This window comes from Mustelus asterias, chromosome 12, assembly GCF_964213995.1.
Source record: "Mustelus asterias chromosome 12, sMusAst1.hap1.1, whole genome shotgun sequence".
NCBI classification, from domain to species: domain Eukaryota; kingdom Metazoa; phylum Chordata; class Chondrichthyes; order Carcharhiniformes; family Triakidae; genus Mustelus; species Mustelus asterias.
This window is the reverse complement of record NC_135812.1, coordinates 62305147-62324180: the sequence shown is the minus strand read 5'-3', so window position 1 is coordinate 62324180 and position 19034 is coordinate 62305147. Positions and strand designations below refer to the sequence as shown.

The 19034-nt window shown below is 41.5% G+C and overlaps 1 protein-coding gene across 1 annotated transcript in view; it reads right to left on the bottom strand.

Annotated features, from left to right (window-relative positions):
• cacna1g (calcium channel, voltage-dependent, T type, alpha 1G subunit) overlaps positions 1 to 19034 on the bottom strand; it is a 330198-nt gene that overhangs the window by 53974 nt on the left and 257190 nt on the right. Inside the window, exons 25-26 of the mRNA XM_078225973.1 lie at positions 3957 to 4108; positions 1984 to 2093 (exon numbers count right to left, since the gene is read on the bottom strand). Of these exons, the coding sequence (XP_078082099.1) occupies positions 1984 to 2093; positions 3957 to 4108 (262 nt within the window). The remainder of the gene's footprint in view (positions 1 to 1983; positions 2094 to 3956; positions 4109 to 19034) is intronic.

Here is a 19034-nt window from a genome sequence, read left to right as displayed (position 1 = left end):
AGAATATGAATTTCCTCAGCTGTTGTAGATTGCAGGTCTCCCAGATAACATACCAAGGGGAGAATTTTCCAATCTTAGCAACATTGCATTGAGAGCTAACACAATTTTATTTCATCGATGGTAATTTCAAATGTTGTCTGATTTCCGCATGCAAGATTAAATTGATCACTGTATATAACGCAGGGGATTTGACAAAAATAACATGACATTGATAGGTCTGATGTTTTAGACAGTCTGGTGTTATTGCATAGGCAAAGGTTATACAGTGCCTTGCAACTCACAGTTAAATTCTCTTCTGGAAGGTTTCAAGCAAGTACAGTATGAGCAAGCAGAATTTTAATTTCCATTGAATTAATACATGTAGGATCAGTATCCTGGTATGGTAATTGTCCTTTTAAGGGTAACACAGCAGAAAAGAGGTCACCTGGTTTGGGTGACCAATGGGGACTCAAGAGTTGGTAATTACCCCGGGGGTGGAGTCCTCTTCGGCAGGAGACATGTAGAGGCTGGCTGTAGTCGTGTGGCTGCTGAACAATTCTCATTAATAAATACCTTTTGGGTTCATCAATTGAGTCTCCGAAAGTGCATCTTTACACAAGGTTTTCTTTGGCATTATGTGCCCTTTGATACTGGCAGAATTACATCAGAGTGAAGCTATAACATCAGCAATGCCAAACCTTTAAATGCAGCTTTGAAATTGGCAGGCTTGTGGTAGGTTGATCTTAACTTTTGGACCAGTGGTGTGTACCAGCAAACCCACCCATTTCTGCGCAAAGGGGCCGGAGGCATTCTGAGGTCTAATGAAGCCTCCGTTGAGTGGAGCTGGCGGGTTGGCTCGCCCCCATCAGGCAGCTGTCTGGGTTCAGGCTTGGCGTGGATATCATGTGGCTTCGGCTGCTAACAAGTTCAGGAATAGATGAGGACTGGGGCCATGATCATGGAGACAAATCTGTCTGCGTCTGGGGTGTTGGTGGAGCCTTGTCTTCCTTCTGACCCCACCAAATAATTGAAAGGATACCTTTTTTAGCACCTCTTTCGTTCTCTTGCCAGTTCTGGCCATAGGTCCCAAATTTGCTGATTAAAAGGGGACCCACTGAAACAGGTCGGTGTTTTTGGCCAACAGTCAGCCTTTGTAAGAGCAGCAGAGAACAGAGCATTGTTGTTAACAAGTGCTCAGTCTGTCAGCCCCATTTTGAGGTCTTTGTCACCCCATTAACTCTTCTAGAGTTCTGGGTTTTGGGAAGTTAAACTGCTTCTTACTTGACCCCATGATGATGTGAAACCTGAATGGTAAATGACAATATACACGCAACTTGTTATTGTTTCATGCAACAGATGAGTTCCCTTTTTATTTTCTTGTAAACCAATAGATTGAGTATCTGCTGCAATGCATACATCTGCACTGCTTCCACTCTGTGCCTGAGAATAGTTGGGACAATTATCATAGAATCCCTACAGTGCAGAAGGAGGCCTTTCAGCCCATCGAGTCTGCACCAACTCTCTGACAGACAGGGTGACATTAATGTTACGGCAAAAGAAATGCTGACTGTGAGATTATAGCATCTCTGGACAATGAAAATACCTTTTTGCGATGGCTGCTCCAATTAAACAAGGTATAAAAGATAACATGGGTCAATCCACCTAACTCTCCTCTGTACCAACAAAACTAAGTAAGAAGTTTAACAACACCAGGTTAAAGTCCAACAGGTTTATTTGGTAGCAAATATCATTAGCTTTCGGAGCACTGCTCCTTCGTCAGATTTCCACTCCATCTGACGAAGGAGCAGCGCTCCGAAAGCTAATGGTATTTGCTACCAAATAAACCTGTTGGACTTTAACCTGGTGTTGTTAAAACTCTTACTGTGTTCACCCCAGTCCAACGCCGGCATCTCCACATCATGGCCAACAAAACTAAATCAGTCATACAATGAAACGAGCACTGATCCAACACTTAACAACTTAAGTGTTGCTGCGGTATTTTACCTATCCTTGAAGAATCGGCGAAAACCAAAGGCAATTAGTTTGAAAACAGACTCCAGGACAAAGATAATCGTGAAGATGTAGTTACAGATCTTCAGGGCCTCATCGAGAACCTGAGAACATTAGAAATTAAGATTAAAGGTAAAACATTAAATTAGAACAATTGCAAATTTGTCCTTTTGTGGATACCAATTTATATTTGACATAGAATGAAATAGCACTGAGGGGAGGCCATTTGACTTTTTGATCCTGTCCGGGCTCTTTGGCAGAACTATCCAGTGAATCCTACTCTCCTGCTTCTCCCCGTAGCCTTGTGATATTTTCTATTTCTGGTTACTCTTTGGAAAATTACTACTGAATCTGCTTGGTATGCTGACATGTTGATTTATTTTGTTTCGGAATTCCATGACGTTTTAACCTTTACTGCTGTTCCCTTGAATTTACAGTTGGGAGTATTCACATTTTAATCCAATAATTAAACAATATATCATGTTATTTACCAAGATATATTCATTACCATTAGCCTCAAACCACTCGGTCAGCTGTGGTTCACTGCTAGCACTCTTGCCTCCAAGTTAGAAAGGGGGAATTCCTAATGTGGGGAGGGGTGAGAGGGTGGCGAAGCCCGTTAAGCGGCGGCACAGTGGTTAGCACTGCTGCCTCACAGCGTCGGGGACACGGGTTCGATTCCCGGTTTGGGTCATTGTCTGTGGAGTTTGTACATTCTCCCCGTGACTGCGTGGGTTTCCTCCGGGTGCTCCGGTTTCCTCCCACAGTCCAAAGATGTGCAGGTTAGGTGGATTGGCCATGCTAAATTTCCCCTTAGTGTCAGGGGGACTAGTTAGGGTAATTGCATGGGGTTATGGGGATAGGGCCTGGATGGGATTGTAGTCAGTGCAGACTTGATGAGCTGAATGGCCTCCTTCTGCACTGAAGGATTCTATGTCTAAGTGTAATGGAATTAGGTTCTTGATCTTTCTGGGCAAGATTCTCATTTCCCGAGTCTCTCAATATTTTGTGCCCACATTGCCATTTGCGCTCGCAGTGAACGTGGGCGCAAAATCGTGGCAAATCGTTTTTTTATATGAACGGAGGTTTGGGACTTTAAAAGTTAATTCACAGAAATCCTGGTTCTCCTGATTGTTTTTAATATAGAGAAATGGAGGAGCTGCTGTGACACCAAGCAGATTATGAAACTTTTGAAAGTGCAACTGGACGAGTGGGAAGCTGGAGTTGTTAAAATATCCCTTGATTACTGCAAGAATATTAATTCAGATGAGAGCTGGTGTTGGGTGTCAAGAAGTGTGCGTCAGGGTGGGCGTGGGTGGAGGGGTGCTTGATAAAGATGCCAATAATGGTGTTTACAAAAGTTGCCAATCTCATACTAAATAGGTGTCAGTTTAGAGTCTTACCGCTTCAATAGCTTCCTCCAGAATAATTTCTACTATTTACATAGAAATCCTGTTAGTTTACCCTGACAGCGGCCAAGAGTTGGAATTGTGTTGCTTGCTGACAAGAGAGATGTTCAATGTAGATGTTCAATAAATGTAGTATACTTTTTTCTTCAGTTTTCCAATCAACCAAATCTCATATCCTCAGCATTGTGCTGTGAATGCGAGTGTCCGGCACTGAGCAACAAACTTCAACACATTCATATAATTGGTTACCCTGCCAGAGGTATACAGCAGCAATGCCACAGTCCAATATTTTGTTCCACAAACGCATCCAGCAGGATTGGAAGCATTTACCAACAGACATCATTAAGCAAGCAACAACATCAGCAGGACTTTTCACGCCCTTCAGTCCTGAACATGTTCTGATGTACGAGATGAGTTGTTGGCTCTTAGTCATATCGCCTGCCAACTCTTACTTACTCAAATGCAGTTAACGTTAGGAAACTGGAGGTGGTCAGCTTCAGAACTGTGACCAATGCCATTTTCCTGTTTCTAGTTTGATTACAAAATAACCATCCTTACCTTTGGCTGCTGATAATGTTCCATTGCCATGGTGATTACATTCAGCCCAATCACTACAGTGATGAACAAATCCAAGTAATGGCTCGTGCACATTTTGTGGATGAAAAGCCGAGCAGGAGAATAGTCAGAGTAATAAGGTTTACACTGTGCTTCTAAATGGAGGCAAGACATTAAACAAAAATCATTTAGATTTCAAAACCATGACATATTCTTCTAGTTGTTATTTAGCCATGCATAATTGAGCAAATCTGCCAGAGTAACTCCAGTGTTTATTCAGTGTCAAAAGCAGCCTACAAAAAAACAGAAGGACCTCCACTTCTAGTGGCTCAGATCTACAAAGCACATCACAGGAATCCATTAAGGTCTGTTGGTGATCAGTGGTGACTTGAGCTCTGGGAGGATTAGCTTCTTTGCGTATGTGACCAAGACTCAGTGACACAAAATGCCCTGAACTAGTCGCCCTCCCTCAGCTTTCAAAAACTTTGGATCTAATATCTTAAGGGGCTGATAACTTGAAGAAGGTGCCTAGTCCCATCCACGAATCACGACTTGAAGTCACAAGAGAAATCAGTATCTTACATTTGCTTGGACTCAGTCGATTAAGATTAAGGGCTTCTAACTCAGACTTTCAGAAGTTATGTCACTTGAGCATTCTTTGCATCTTCTTTCAATCACAGTCATCAGAAAATGGTGCAGTCACAGACTGTAGTGTAAGCGGCCAAATTTAAAACAGGACACAAATATATGAGAGAACTTTCCATTAGTGAGTCTAAAACGGTTAATTTTGGATTAGGCACCTTGCTTCTGTGATGTGTTTGGTGGAAATAAAACCTTTTCTCACTGGTACAGATCACAAGACTCAAATCAATGGCAGTTTTCTTCTATTTGTGTATACTCTTTAATTGATTAGCTCAATATTTAAAAAAGAAATTGCTCTTCTGCAAAATTCTTGCAAGTCCCACACTGGGTAATGTTGACAGGGTTGTTCTTTTGACACTGAATGCCTGAAGTGATAATCATGAGTAATGTGCAGGTATAATTAGTCTCCAAAGAGACTTGACTACATACAGCCTGTTGCTTTGTGAAGCTCTTAACACTTTAGCAGCAGCACTGTAATTCAGTTAGCTGTGTTTTACAAGGACTGCTCAGTACAATCATGGGCAAGTGTACAGAAAGAGTAACTTGGAAAGATGAATTGTCACCAAATGTCCTTCTGAAGTTATAATGGATGTATCTTGATATACTATCTTATTGCCATTTTGTTTCTATTTTTTCCCCCATAAACATAAATTGTTTGAATTCACCTCCCATTTTATCTTCCTTTCCAGTTTAGGAGCTGCCGCTCTACAAAAGATGGATTTAACTTACAGTTCAGTCATGACCTAATGTGATGGGACAGGCTCAAGGGGCTGAATGGCCTACTCCAGTTCCTACATTCTCAGCACTTTTAACATTTTTCTTAGTCAGCAGAATGGGGGTGACACAGCCTGATTTATCCCTCAATACCATTAATGCTGCCAGATTTGGTTGGACCACTGTTGGGTCCTGCTATCCTCTGCTAAAACTGCTCCAATATTCCAGGCTCATCCTGAAATGTAAAGATAACCCTCGGCTTCTCTTCTACACCACAAACTATCTTCATAAACCCCTCTTCCCCAGACCCTTCCATTCCCAACTCCAACAACAACTGTGAGGAGCTCATATACTTCTTTGTTCTGTTCAGCTGCCTTTACCCCTTCCCTTAGTTCACCTGCTTTAGCATTGAACTCGCAGCTTTCTCTAGGGTCTTTCCTTTGTCCCCTCTCTGGGCTGAGCTTGTCCGTGATACCTTACTCCTGTTCCATCAATCCTCCTCCCCCACTGCTGACCACCCAACTTCCTTTCCTGGTTCCTATGTCAGCTGGAATTGTTAATGGCTCCCTCTCTTCGGGTTTCAACGACCCCTCCTCAAAAGAAACACCCTTGGCCCCTGTGTCCTGCCTCACATCCAACCTCCTTTTCCTCTCCATAGTCCCTGAATTTGTTGTCTCCTCCCATTAGTGTCTTTCACGCAACTCCATTGTTTGAATTTTTCCAACGAGATTTCCAATCCTGCCATGGTATTGAAACAGTCTATATGATTGTAGTAAATTATCCCTCCTTAACCTTCTAGGTCTATTTGTGGCCTTTGACATTGTTCACCACAATATCCTCGCCAACACCCCTCCACTGTTGTCTGGCTTCGTGGAGCTGCTCTACCTGGTTCCATTCTTATCCATCTAATCACAACCAGAGCATCACTTGCAATGGCTTCTCTTCCCGCTCCTGCACAATTACGTCAGGATCAGTCCTTGGACCCTGATATCATCTGAATGTCAATTTCCATTGGTCTGCTGATGCCATGTAGCTCTACCTCACCATCTGGTCTCTCGACTCTTCCATCGATTCTACATTATCAGACTGCTTCTCTGACACCCAGAAGTGGATGAGCAGAAATTTCCTCCGACTAAATATTAGCAAGACAAAAGCCATTCTTTCATCCCCTAGCCATTGATTCTATCCTTATATGAGGTCGAATCAGATTGACCACAATCTTGGTGTCATGTCCAACACAGAGGTGAGCTTCCAACAACATACCTCCTCCATTGCTAAGACCTCCTATTTTCACCTCTATAACATCACCTGATTATAGCCCCTCTCTCAGCCCATCAGTTGGTGAAAGCTCCCATTCATGCCACTGTTAAGTCTATTAACTATTTTCATGATCTCCTGGCTGAGCTCCCATCTTTCACCCTACATAAACATGAGTTCCTTCAAATCTCTACTGCCTGCATCCTAGCTAGCAACAAGTACTGATTGCCCTTACCCCAGTGGGCACTGCAATTGTTAAAATTCTCATCATTGTATTCAAGGACTCCACATGGCCTCCCCCCCTCGATCTCTTCAACCTCTCCAGCCTTACAATTCTTCTTGTCCTTGTGTTTCTCTAATTCCAACCCCTTCCACATCCCTGATTTTAATCACACCACCCTTGGTGGCCACGTCTTCAGCTGCCTAGGTCTTAAACTTTGGGAATCCCTCCATCTCTCTTTGGCCCTTTATGGAACTCCATGAAACCAAACTGTTGGTCATCTGGTATCTCATCTCCTTATGTGGTTCAACATTAAATTTCACTTGACAACACTCCTATGAAGTGCTTTGGGATGTTTTGTACACGAAGGACGTTATACAAACGGAAGTTGTTATTTTAAACTACTTGCAGTTTTGGGCATTTCTTAAGACAAGGAATTTCTTAAATATTTATTTAAAAAACAACATTTTGATCTATGGTCTTAAATTATAATACTTCAAAATGTAGGTCCTTGGGGAGCGAGAGTGACAGTACTTCAGCATGTCCAATCAGCTAAGCCAAAATTTAATTATTTTGTAATGTTATTCCCAGAGGAAAAATTATATTAAAAGATGTTATTGTAGTTTTAATATTACGACAAAGATTTCCTTTGGACCAAACATCAATTTGATGCACGGAGATGTTGCCGGGACTGGAGAATTTTAGTTCTTTAGTCATTTTGGATTCGAAAGGTTAACTTGGTTTCTCTCTCCACAGATGTGCCACCCCTGCTGAGATTTTCCGGCATTTTCTATTTTTATTTCAGATTTCCAGCACAATATTTTGCTTTTATAATATTTTCTATCCTGAATGAATAATAACTAATAATAATATACTTGTGTTGGGCATTCACTGCTTGGCAATGGCAGTATACTTTGCTCACCAATGGGATGGCACCTTGTTACCACCCTTTCAATTCTATGGGAATAGAAATCCAACATTTTAATGTAGATTGTGGGACTTTTCTTTATTCATTCGTGGGACATGGGCATTGGTGGTTGGCTAGTATTTATTGCCCATCTATAGTTGCCCATCTGCAGTTAAGAGTCAACCACATTGCTATGGCTCTGAAGTCGCATGTAGGCCAGATCAGGTAAGGACGGCAGATTTATTTCCCTAAAAGACATTAGTGAATCAGATGGGGTTTTCCGACAATTGACAATGGTTTCATGGTCATCAGTAGATTCTTAATTCTAATATTTTTTTTATTGAATTAAAATTCCACCATCTGCCATGGCGAGATTCGAACCCGGGTCCCCAGAACATTAGTCGAGTTTCTGGATTAATAGTCTAGTCTATTAGCCCATCGCCTCCCAACACTGGGCTAATCCCCACCTTTTTGTGTCCCTCTTTGATCACCCCCTTTCAACTTGAAGGAGAACAGGAATGAAAGGGAACAAATTCAGTAAAATTTTCACCAAAATAATAGCTATACCCAATGAGTTCCATGATATCTTATCCTTAAAGCTTGCCTACATTTTAAACCTTTCTGCACAATGTGCATTGATCGACTGAGCAGTCCCTTCAATCACACCCAGAATTGTAATTAGTGCTTTCACGGTGCAAACTCTCTTTGCAATCCAAACAAAGTAGTTGGCTAACCAGAAATAACTTGTAAAACTTAAACAATCCAATTTAGCATTTTGAAAATCCATCATGCTGATCATGCAGCTGAATACCATTAATAGCAACTTTTCTTTTGGTCCTTAACAGCAGAATGTATCTTCATGCAGTTGGTAAAGCTTAGATTATTATAAGACAAATCTTCATGGACAGTCTTTAATAAGGAGGCATGGACTATTATCCATTTTAGACCACTGATTTGACCCCCCCCCCCGGCCTTTGTACATTGAATCAAAGGAAAAGCAGTAACTTTGAAACCTGGATGTACTAAGTTCAGAATTGCAATGGTCTCTTTAAACATTATCCGCATTGTTTTTTCTTCTGGCAATTTAGAGAACAAGAGCAAAAAAATCAAAACTAGAATTTAAAAATCACCTCAAAGGGAGTATTTTGGGCACTACACCTCAGGAAAGGCCATAGGAAGGGTCTACTGGGATATCATCAGGGACGACAGCCTTCAGATAGGAGGAGTGATTCGAAAAGTTAGCACTATTTTTCTAGGAACAGAGAGATTATGAGGTGACCTAATAGAGGCTTCAAAGATGATGAGAGGTTTTGATAAAAGAGACTGAGAAGAACGGTAGCCTCTGCTGAGTGGCTTGATAACCATCGGTCACAGGTTACACAGCATCTACAAACGAGGGGAAATAAGGAGACATATTTCAGTCAAAGAATTGTCAGGATCTGGAAGGTTCTATCCGAAAGTTGGTGGAAGCCATTTCAAAAGTTAATTTTAAACAGGAGATGAGGATGAGGAACTTACAAGGTTACGAACAAAAAATTGTGGGTTCAGCATTAACCATGACTGCTCCTTCAAAGAGTCAGAATAGATACAATGGTCAAATGGTCTTCTTCTGTGCTGTAAGTTTCGATAATTCTATGAATTTGTGGGTAAGATTAATCCTTGGTGAAAGTTGAAGATGGACTATAGTCAATCAGCAGCTTGTTCTGGAAGTTTGCATGGGGGGGGGTGGGGGGGAGGTTAAATGGCTGTCAACTAATTATTGTTCATTATTTTAAACCTTTGTCTTAGTGGGAATCCATCATACCCAACAGCTGTTGCATTTCAGTTTCCCTTTTACGATCCAATACTTTACAGTGGTGCAGTTAATAACATGCTTTTAATTCTTTCAGGGGTGTGGGATGACTGGCGAGGCCAGCATTTATTGCCCATCCCTAATTGCCCTTGAGATGGTTATGGTGAGCCGCCTTCTTGAAAAGCTGTCGGTACACCCACAGTGGTGAGGAAATTTCTGGATTTTGACCCAGTGACAGTGAAGGAATAGTAATATGGTTCTAGGTCAGGATGGTGAGTGGCCTGGAGGGGAACTTGCAGGTGGGTGTGTTCCCAGGCACCTGTTGTCTTTGAACTTCTAGGTGTTAGAAGTTGAGGGTTTGGAAACTGCTGTTGAAGGAGCCTTGGTGACTTGCTGCAGTTCATCCTGTAGATGGTTTACACGCCTAAAAGTGTCTTGAGTTGATTGCTTTGCTTGTATTATGTCATTAACCAATCAATGTTAGCGAAATATTACTGAGATTGCAAGCCCAGATGATACTATTTTCCAGAAGGGATGGGTCAAAAAAGGAAATACAAAGCAACAGTCATTTCTACTTCTATGAATTTACTTATTCAGTAGAAATACTTTTAATGTTTTTGGGATGGGTTCCTCAGGACTACCAGTTTCAGTATGACTTGGTGACCCATCTTCAATTGTATTCATCGTACAGCCCAGCCCTGTGAGCCTACTTAAGTTACACTGTCTGTCAGTGTCAAATTGTGGGCAGTTTCGTACCGTGCTCCTGCAATTAAGAGGAAGACTGGGCTAAGGTGACCCAAATAACGTATAATTGTTATGGCCCGATAAAGGAGATGACTTTCATCCCACTGTTCCTCGATGGTTCCAACTGCAGGGGTCTCAGAGATGAAAGGACAGCCTGCTCAGTTATAGAATCCCTACAGCACAGGAGGAGGCCATTTGGCCCATCGAGTCTGCACCGACTCTCCGATAGAGCATCCCACACAGACCCTATTGCCGTAACCCCACATATTCACCTCAACAATCTCCCTAATCCACACATGTTGGGACATTAAAGGGGGCAATTTAACATGGCAAATCAACCTACCCTGCATTTCTGCCACTCTCCCCTAGACTGGGTGTTGTTTCCACATTGATTAAGAGTTCAGTTGCTGCTCAATGTAATAAAGCAAACCCATCCAATGAAATTTCTATTATGTTTAATGAGACCATCCTCTGCTTGCAGTTCCCCAATAGCTTTCATCAGTGGTCCATGACTCCTTACAATCTGTTCAGTAGTTCAAACAGCAAACAGTTTAGTCTTGGGAAATACAGACAATTTCTGTGCCCTTTGTCACACATCAGAATACACACACTGGCACAGCTAACAAAAGATACTACAGAAAACAATGAGTGGGGATCAGAATCTGAGACCACATCCATGTCCTCAAAGCTTGATTGGACTGGATTAGACTGACTGACACCAAACCTAACAGGTATCAAACACTACAGCATGTGGCCTGGAACATGTGGGGAACAGGAAACAAATCAGCAAATAAAAGTCGCACAGGTCATCAGAACATACACGTTAGACATACTAAAAGCTGTAAACTCAGCCACTGGACAACAAATATATGAATTTGACATTTTGATGTGATATTCTGAACACAGTTATATGAAATTTGGCTCAGGAAAAGGGGTAAGAGAGTTCTTCTGAGCTCCCCCTCTCATCATCAGCAAGAACTGTTGAATTCTCAATCTGAACTGAAGCAGGCTAATACTACGATAGGAGCTTCATTCACTGCTTCTTACGCTGCGAGAGAGTAACAGCTCCATTTGCTTGGTGAACCATGTGCATCTGTTGACTCATTGAGAATTCAAAGGATCTTGTGGAGATGGTGGGGGCAGGGTGATAAGGGAGTGCTGGTGAATATGACTGCAGCTTTCTCAGACTCGATTAAAAAATTAACATTCAGATTTTAATTGTTTTAGCTCAAACACTGTGCTCAGGGTATATCATTGGAATAGGGGCAGCTCATTTGAGTCTGCATGTTGTGTACATCAGCAGCTAGGTAGGTTGCAAATAAGGGGGAACAATGTGGTTTTAAGATAAGGACTAATTTTACAGCTTTTTTGCAGTGAAACATGAGCAAAATGTCTTTATCAACCCATGAAACCCTTCAGTAACATTACACCCTGTAACAAGCCATAACCGTGACTCTAATCGTATAAGTAATTCTTAGAGCCATGAACATTCAACTCTTGTTAACTTGAGATGCTGTGACAGTGTGCAAGCAAGTAAATGCCTCGGGATGTTTTTCTATGTTCAAGGTGCTATATAAAGGCAATTTGTTGTGTAAGTGTGGGACTCCTTTGCCACATCTTTCGAGTGTTGCTGTTTGTAGATCCTGGGTCTGATAGAGGTGAGACCTGGACTCCAGAATGCTTCAGAATATGATTTAGAACACCTCAGTCACAGCCCAGTATCATTCTGCCAGACAGTAAGAATGCTGAATCTTAGCTATCGCTCCATTCGCCCCCTCCCCCACAACAGTACAAATTTCATCCTATTTCCAGTTTTCTTTAGCTCTGACAAAGACTCATCCAGCCTCAAAACATTAGCTCTGTTTTCTCTGCACAGTTGCTGTCAGACCTGCTGAGATTTGCCAGCATTTTCTGTTTTTGTTTCAGACTCCAGCATCCACAGTAACTTGCTTTCATCTTAGTGTTTAATTCACTACCCTGAAGAAGTACTGTTCTTCTCTCTGACAGGATTTCCATTTCTCTTTCGCCCTGTCCACCTTCCATTCCCCTCCCGGTGTTAGCTAATTCTTGATTGCTGATGATGTCCAGATCTACGTCTTTCCCAGTTTGTTAGCTTACAGATCTGTGGATGCTAGGTGCTTATATTTTTACTGCCTTTTCTCAAATAATTTTTTGCCAAAAGAAAACAGATTTTCTTATATCACCTAATCATAGCATGTGTGCGACACCTGAACCAATACATATTAAATACTGTACTGTAAAAGCTTGCCTAAAAGGAAATAAAGTACATTTTAGAATATGTAAAATAAATGTGTGATAGATGTAGGAATTTATAATATAAATGTAATTTGGACAGTATGCACCAAGCTTTGACTTGTTCAGCGTGTAATGCTCTGAAGGCTTTGAAGAAAAAGACATGGGCATTGCTAATGGCAGAATGTGTTAGCGTCCTTACTGGTATTCCCTAATTTCAAAAATCATTAATACACATTTGCAAGGGGATACTGAAACATTGCGACACAACAGACAGTTGAACGAACTATGAAGAGTCAGTACAAATACATATTTCACACAGACAGTACTAAATCATTAAAAAGAACATGACAAACACACACATGGAGACAAACCACAGTGGTCTTTCTGAGTCTGCCTTTGAAGGGTGGGAATCTTTGGAATGAAAAAAATGGACATAAAATTATGAAAGCCTTATACTTTACACTGTTCAGGGTACTATTCAATAGTGTAATCAGCAGGCTGGGGGATTGTGTCCTGTCAGAATTTGCCTTCCAATGAGAGGCTTCCTAGCCCAGTATGTCTGTGCTCAGGTTTAACAAATGCAAATCTGATTTAAGTTGACTGCAAACTCTGCTTGATATTTATCTCAAAGAGCAGCATTTGACTTAGACTGCAGAATCTTTGAGCTATTAGTTCGGACATTATTGAATAAAGCATTTGAAAGTCTGTTTTTGAATTACAAATTGTGGTGTAAAATTCAGCAACAACATCAGTACTGTCAATAAGACTATCAAGAGCAACTGGAACCAAAAGAAATAGATTTCTACAAACGTTTTCCAAGCACGACCCTACATGCATCCATGTCTACATTGACAAACCCTTTCTTTGTACTGAGTTTTATTTATCTGTGCTGATTTTAATGAAGTGTTTTAAGAGGCAGCATTGGATTAACCCTGGGTGGGGAGTTAGACCAGAACAAGAATTTTAGTAAATTCAACGGTTCCACGTTAATTAAATCTTATCCTGCCGACTAAAAACAAACTCTGTGTGGCTGTTGCAATGTGTTCTGTGACGAGTAGTGTATATATTTATTTGTGTTTACTCCAACAGTGAAGATTTGCCATTTGTTAGTGGCAACGCAATGTCTCCTGTGTGCTCGATAGCACAGGGCTCGACTCATTATTGCGTCAGCCAGGTTAACCTGTTAGTGAAGCAGATTTACCAGTGAGTTAACACATTCTTCCTGCACCAACTAACAGAGCCTTCAATCATGAGAAACAACTATCTGGAATTTCCCGGGGTTGGGGGGGCGGGGGGGGGTTTGGGAGGGTCCCAATCCTGCTGAAGGAATGGCAAAAATGGCCATGGCCCCTGAGCTTTGCTGTCATTGTTGGGGCGGGGGGGGGGGGGGGGGGGGGGGTGGTATCCACTGGGGCAAATTCTACCTTTACTTATTCCCAGGGAAGATGTAATCTGGCAAAAAAATCTATTCTGTGGGCCAAAGCTGGTAAGATCTGCGTGTCACGTGAACATCGCACAAAGGTGAACAAATGAGATTTGAGGCATTTGTTTACAGATGAGAAAAGATTGGCCAAAAGATTTCCTTAAACACCTAAAAAGGTGACTTTTTTCATAGAAACCATAGAAACCCTACAGTTCAGAAGGAGGCCATTCAGCCCATCAAGTCTACATTGACAACAATCCCACCCAGGGCCCATCCCTGCAACTCCATATATTTACCCCACTAATCTCACTAACCTACGCATCCTGGGACACTAAGGGGCAATTTAGCATGGCCAATCAACCTAACCCGCACATCTTTGGACTGTGGGAGGAAACTGGAGCACCCGGAGGAAACCCACGGACATGGAGAGAATGTGCAAATTCCACGCAGACAGTGACCCAAGCTGGGAATTGAACCTGGGTCCTAGCTCTGCGAGGCAGCAGTGCTAACCACTGTGCCACCGTGCCGCCCGTAATTGTAACAGGAATTGGCCTTGAAAGTTCCAAACTGAGTGTCTCACTGTAGGAAGATCATACTGAGGTGACTTCACAGAGATGCAGTACCACCTTGCTAAAGTATCACCTTGCTAAAGAGTACCACCTCTGGCACAGCCTTTGACACCGAGAATCTGGCTGATTTGCCTCTCGATTATGTTTTATTTGCTTGGGGAGTTGTTGGCAGAAATACACAATGCCTTAATATGCTGAAAAAAAATCCCTGAGAATGACATTTAAGAAAAACTTTTGGACTTGATTCCACAACTGAAATGAGAATCAAAACCAGAAAATGCTGGAAAATCTCAGTGGATCTGACAGCATCTGTGGGAGGCAATAGAGCCAATATTTCGAGTAAAGGGTCATCCAGACTTGAAACATTGGCTCTATTCTCTCTCCACAGATGCTGTCAGACCTGTGGAGATTTTCCAGCATTTTGTTCCTGTTTTTGTTTCAGATTCCAGCATCCACAGTATTTTGCTTTGATCTTACTGAAATGAGAATATTCTGATTCATTACTGCATTACTTCCCAGATTGAGACTTTTCCAATTAACACTGATTAGCCAAAACAGACAATAAATCCAAAATATTCCAGAGAGAGCATTCTAGGTTTGAGATGACATTCCTAAAACTGCCGAGTGGTGTTTGGTGTGAGGGGAGCAGGGAGAGTGCAATTAATACTCAATTTTCCAACAAAATTATAATTTGTTACATAAGCCACATTGAAAGGCAACCAATCTAACTATCCCACAGCTGCCTTATTAGATTTACTTGACATTTAAAAGTTAATAATCACTTTAATGTTTGTTGAATAAAATCCAAACCTAGTCCTTATTTATGAAGAAAGTTCATTACTGTACAATTTCATTTCATTAACTTTTAAGAGTGGGTTTGTCAAATCTTCTTCCCTGTTTATACTGGGATGTCACTGAGCACACACTCCTTAGCCAGGCGGGTGCTTTGGCTAAGGAAGGATCATCTTCACGTACATTGATGTTATCAAAGTCTCATATAAATGTGCATATTACTGGGTAGATGTTGCCACAGGAGCAACAGGGAGTGCCCTGCTATGATTGTCTATCAATGCTGCAAGGGCAGGCTAATGAAAGGTTTGTTGGGCCAGATGTCATTTGAATTTGGTAAGGACTCTCCTTAGTACATTAACTAAGGCTTTTTTTGTAATTCTAGGCACTGGTTTTATGTCATGATGTAACTCCAAAACTTAATTTTACTGCTATGCCATCTGTTAGGTGTAAATAGTTCCCTGCTGAATGATCTCTCTACCTGCACAGCGACTGGGGACACAAATTAATTCACGTCACATTTGTGGCCGACTGATCTGTTTGCCTACATCTGTATCTGTATCATTCAGTCTCAAAGGTGAATACCTTACATCTCTTTTAAACCTTCCCCCTCTCACTCTCAACCTTTGCCTCTGAGCAATTGACCCTTCGACCCTGGGAAAAAGACTCTGACTTTCCACTCTATCCAAGCCTGTCATAATCTTGTAAACCTCTATCAGGTCTCCCTGCCATCCTCCGACACTCCAATGAAAACAATTCAAGTTTGTTCAACCTTTCTTCATAGTCCATATTCTCCAAACCAGGCAACATCCTGGTAAATCTCTTCTGCACTCTTTCCAATGCATCAACGTCCTTTCAGTAGTCTGGTGACCAGAATTGTACACAATACTCCAAATGGTGCCTAACCAAAGTCTTATACAGCTGCAACATGATTTTCCAATTCCTATACTCAACGTCCCGACTGATGAAGGCCAGCATGCCATACGCCTTCTTTACCACCTTGTCCACCTGAGTTGTCCCCTTCAAGGAACTGTGGACCTGCATGCCTAGATCCCTATGTATGCTAATATTTCTAAGGGCTCTACCATTTACTGAGTACTGTCCTTCTGCAGTAGACCTTCCAAATTGCATCACCTCACATTTGTCCGTGTTAAATTCCATCTGCCATCTTTCGTACAGGTCTCCAGCCGATTTATATCCTGCTGTATCCTCTGACAATCCTTCTCACTATCCGCTACTCCCCCAACTTTTGTATCATCTGCAAATTTACTAATCAGACCACCTACATTTTCCTCCAAATCATTTATATATATTACAAACAACAGAGGCCCCAGCACTGATCCTTGTGGAACACCACTTGTCACATACCTCCAGTTAGAAAAGTACCCTTCCATTGTTACTCTCTGCTTTCTGTGCCCAAGCCAGTTTTGTATCCATCTTACCAGCTCACCCTAGATCCCATATGATTTCACCTTCTGTGTCAGCCTGCCATGAGGAAACTTATCGAAGGCTTTACTAAAGTCCATGAATACAAAATCCACTGCCCTGGTCAATTTTTTTTGTCACTTCCTCAAAGAACTCAATCAGGTTTGTGAGACACGACCTTCCCTTCACAAAACCATGCTGCCTATCGTTAATAAGCCTATTCTCTTCCAGATGTGAGTACATCCTGTCCCTCAGAATCTTCTCAAATTATTTCCCCATCACTGATGTAAGGCTCACAGGCCTGTAACTTCCCGGATTGTCTCTTCTGCCCTTCTTAAACAGAGGAACAATGTTAGCTACTCAGAGTTTGTCTTGGTTACCATCAAGTGCCAGGGATGGAACTCTACATGATTTTCTTTCGGAGGTTAAGGATTGGATTCTCTGATCTCATTTGTATCTGCCTCACTGCCAGCGAGAACAGAGAATTTGGCGCTCAGGCAAATCTCCATTCACTGCAGCGGCACCAGAGACTTCCAACCGTGAATGAGATTGGAGGTTTTCAGCATAAATGTGCACAGCAGGACAGTGAGATTGTACATGGGGCAAGATTCTCTAGTCTCCCCCTCAGCATTTTTCTCAGTGGCGCGCCATTTACTGATGGTGGGATCCTCTCTCTGGTCCGCTGCGGTCAATAGAAAGTCCTATTGAAGCCACCCCACGCCATTGGGAAACCAATGGCAGGGGGTTCACTGCTGATGGGACCAGAGAACCCTGCCCGATGTGAATGGTCGGAGAATTCCGGCCTTGGATTATGGAAAGAGCAGCCTAGATGGACTAAATGATCTTTAGTTCCTGTTCTTTTTATGCTTTTAAATATAAACAAGATGCTCATTGGAATGTTGTTTGTTAGTGTGAGCCCTTAGATTCTAATAACAATGGGCAGTTGGAGTGGGGATTGATTATAGTTCTGATGCAGATGTTTGAATAAATAACGATAGTATAACACCCCATTACTTAATGGAAAACTATAGGTCCAATTTTCTAAGGATTACTGAAGCCATTAACTATGAAATACAACTGGCCAGAATTGAATAATACAGACTGCAATATTCAATCGATATCTGGAGATTACCTGGGAATTAGAGCGAAATTTCACAGAGGCAAGAGGTTAGTAAATTGGATACAGTCCAACATTGTGTAAACTGTTGGAAAAAAATGACCTTTTGTTCTGCATCATTTTTAAATGCTTTAATGTTGACACGTGTATTTAAAAGCAATTTGTACGGAGACTGCCTCTAACAGTTGGCTAAATTAAAGAGCGTTGAACGATCAATTCAAATTACACGCAGTAAAGAGGCTGAAACATTACCTAATAAGTATAAATAGTGGCTCCTTCATGTCAGATCTGATTGAAAAGCTGAGAGTCCAGCTTCAATCCCTGTTCTCTGTTGATATTTACATTTGTATTTTCTTCAGAGGGCAAGTTCCAATATTGGCAGACTGTTAGACACAATCCAATTGGGAGAAATAAATAAAAGGAAATTAAATGGGGACCAAGCTACTCTAGCCTGGATCTCCCAGTGGATCCAGAAGTAATGCATTGCAATGTTGGAGATGGGTCAAGTTAGCCTTTTTATATGAATTCTCAGGATGATTTGAGGCCAGCCCAGCTTTATTTCCACCCTTAGTTGTCTGGAGAAAGTGGTGCACCTTCTGATAGGAAAAGAACTTCAACTGATGTTCTGATACAACTCACTGCTGGAGTCCAATTTAGATCAGGCCAGATAAGGATGGCAGACATCTTTTCCTTAGGGACATTATTAGATTAGTTTTGTTTTTTATACCACAATTCGTCAATTTACCAACTGCGATGGCGATATTGTAAATTCTCATTGTCTGGATTATTAGTCACCCCCTCACTCCAATACCTTTACGATGAAGGAAGGTATTCTTCATATGAGAGATTAAATAAAATTCTCTAATTTATTTAATTGCATTATCAATCTAATATGGCAGCTGTTTTTTATTTTATGAACACGTCTTATTTATTTTATTGAACCAATTACAACCTTCATCTTTCACGATCAATACAAGGTATTTTCGCAACAACAGCTCTACTCATTCTTGAACATCCTTTATCAGAACAATTTCTGATTCTCATTCTTGGATTTGATAATAGGTGCCACGTCATAAAAAAGAAAAAGTCAGACTTATGTGGATATGTTCTAACTTATGCGCGAGACCTTTTAAGGATATAACTTGTATGATCTGAGTTGGCAACAGTTTTTAATCTTTTACTGTGGTCCATCTCACATGCTAGCCTCTTGTACTCTCCGTGCCCAT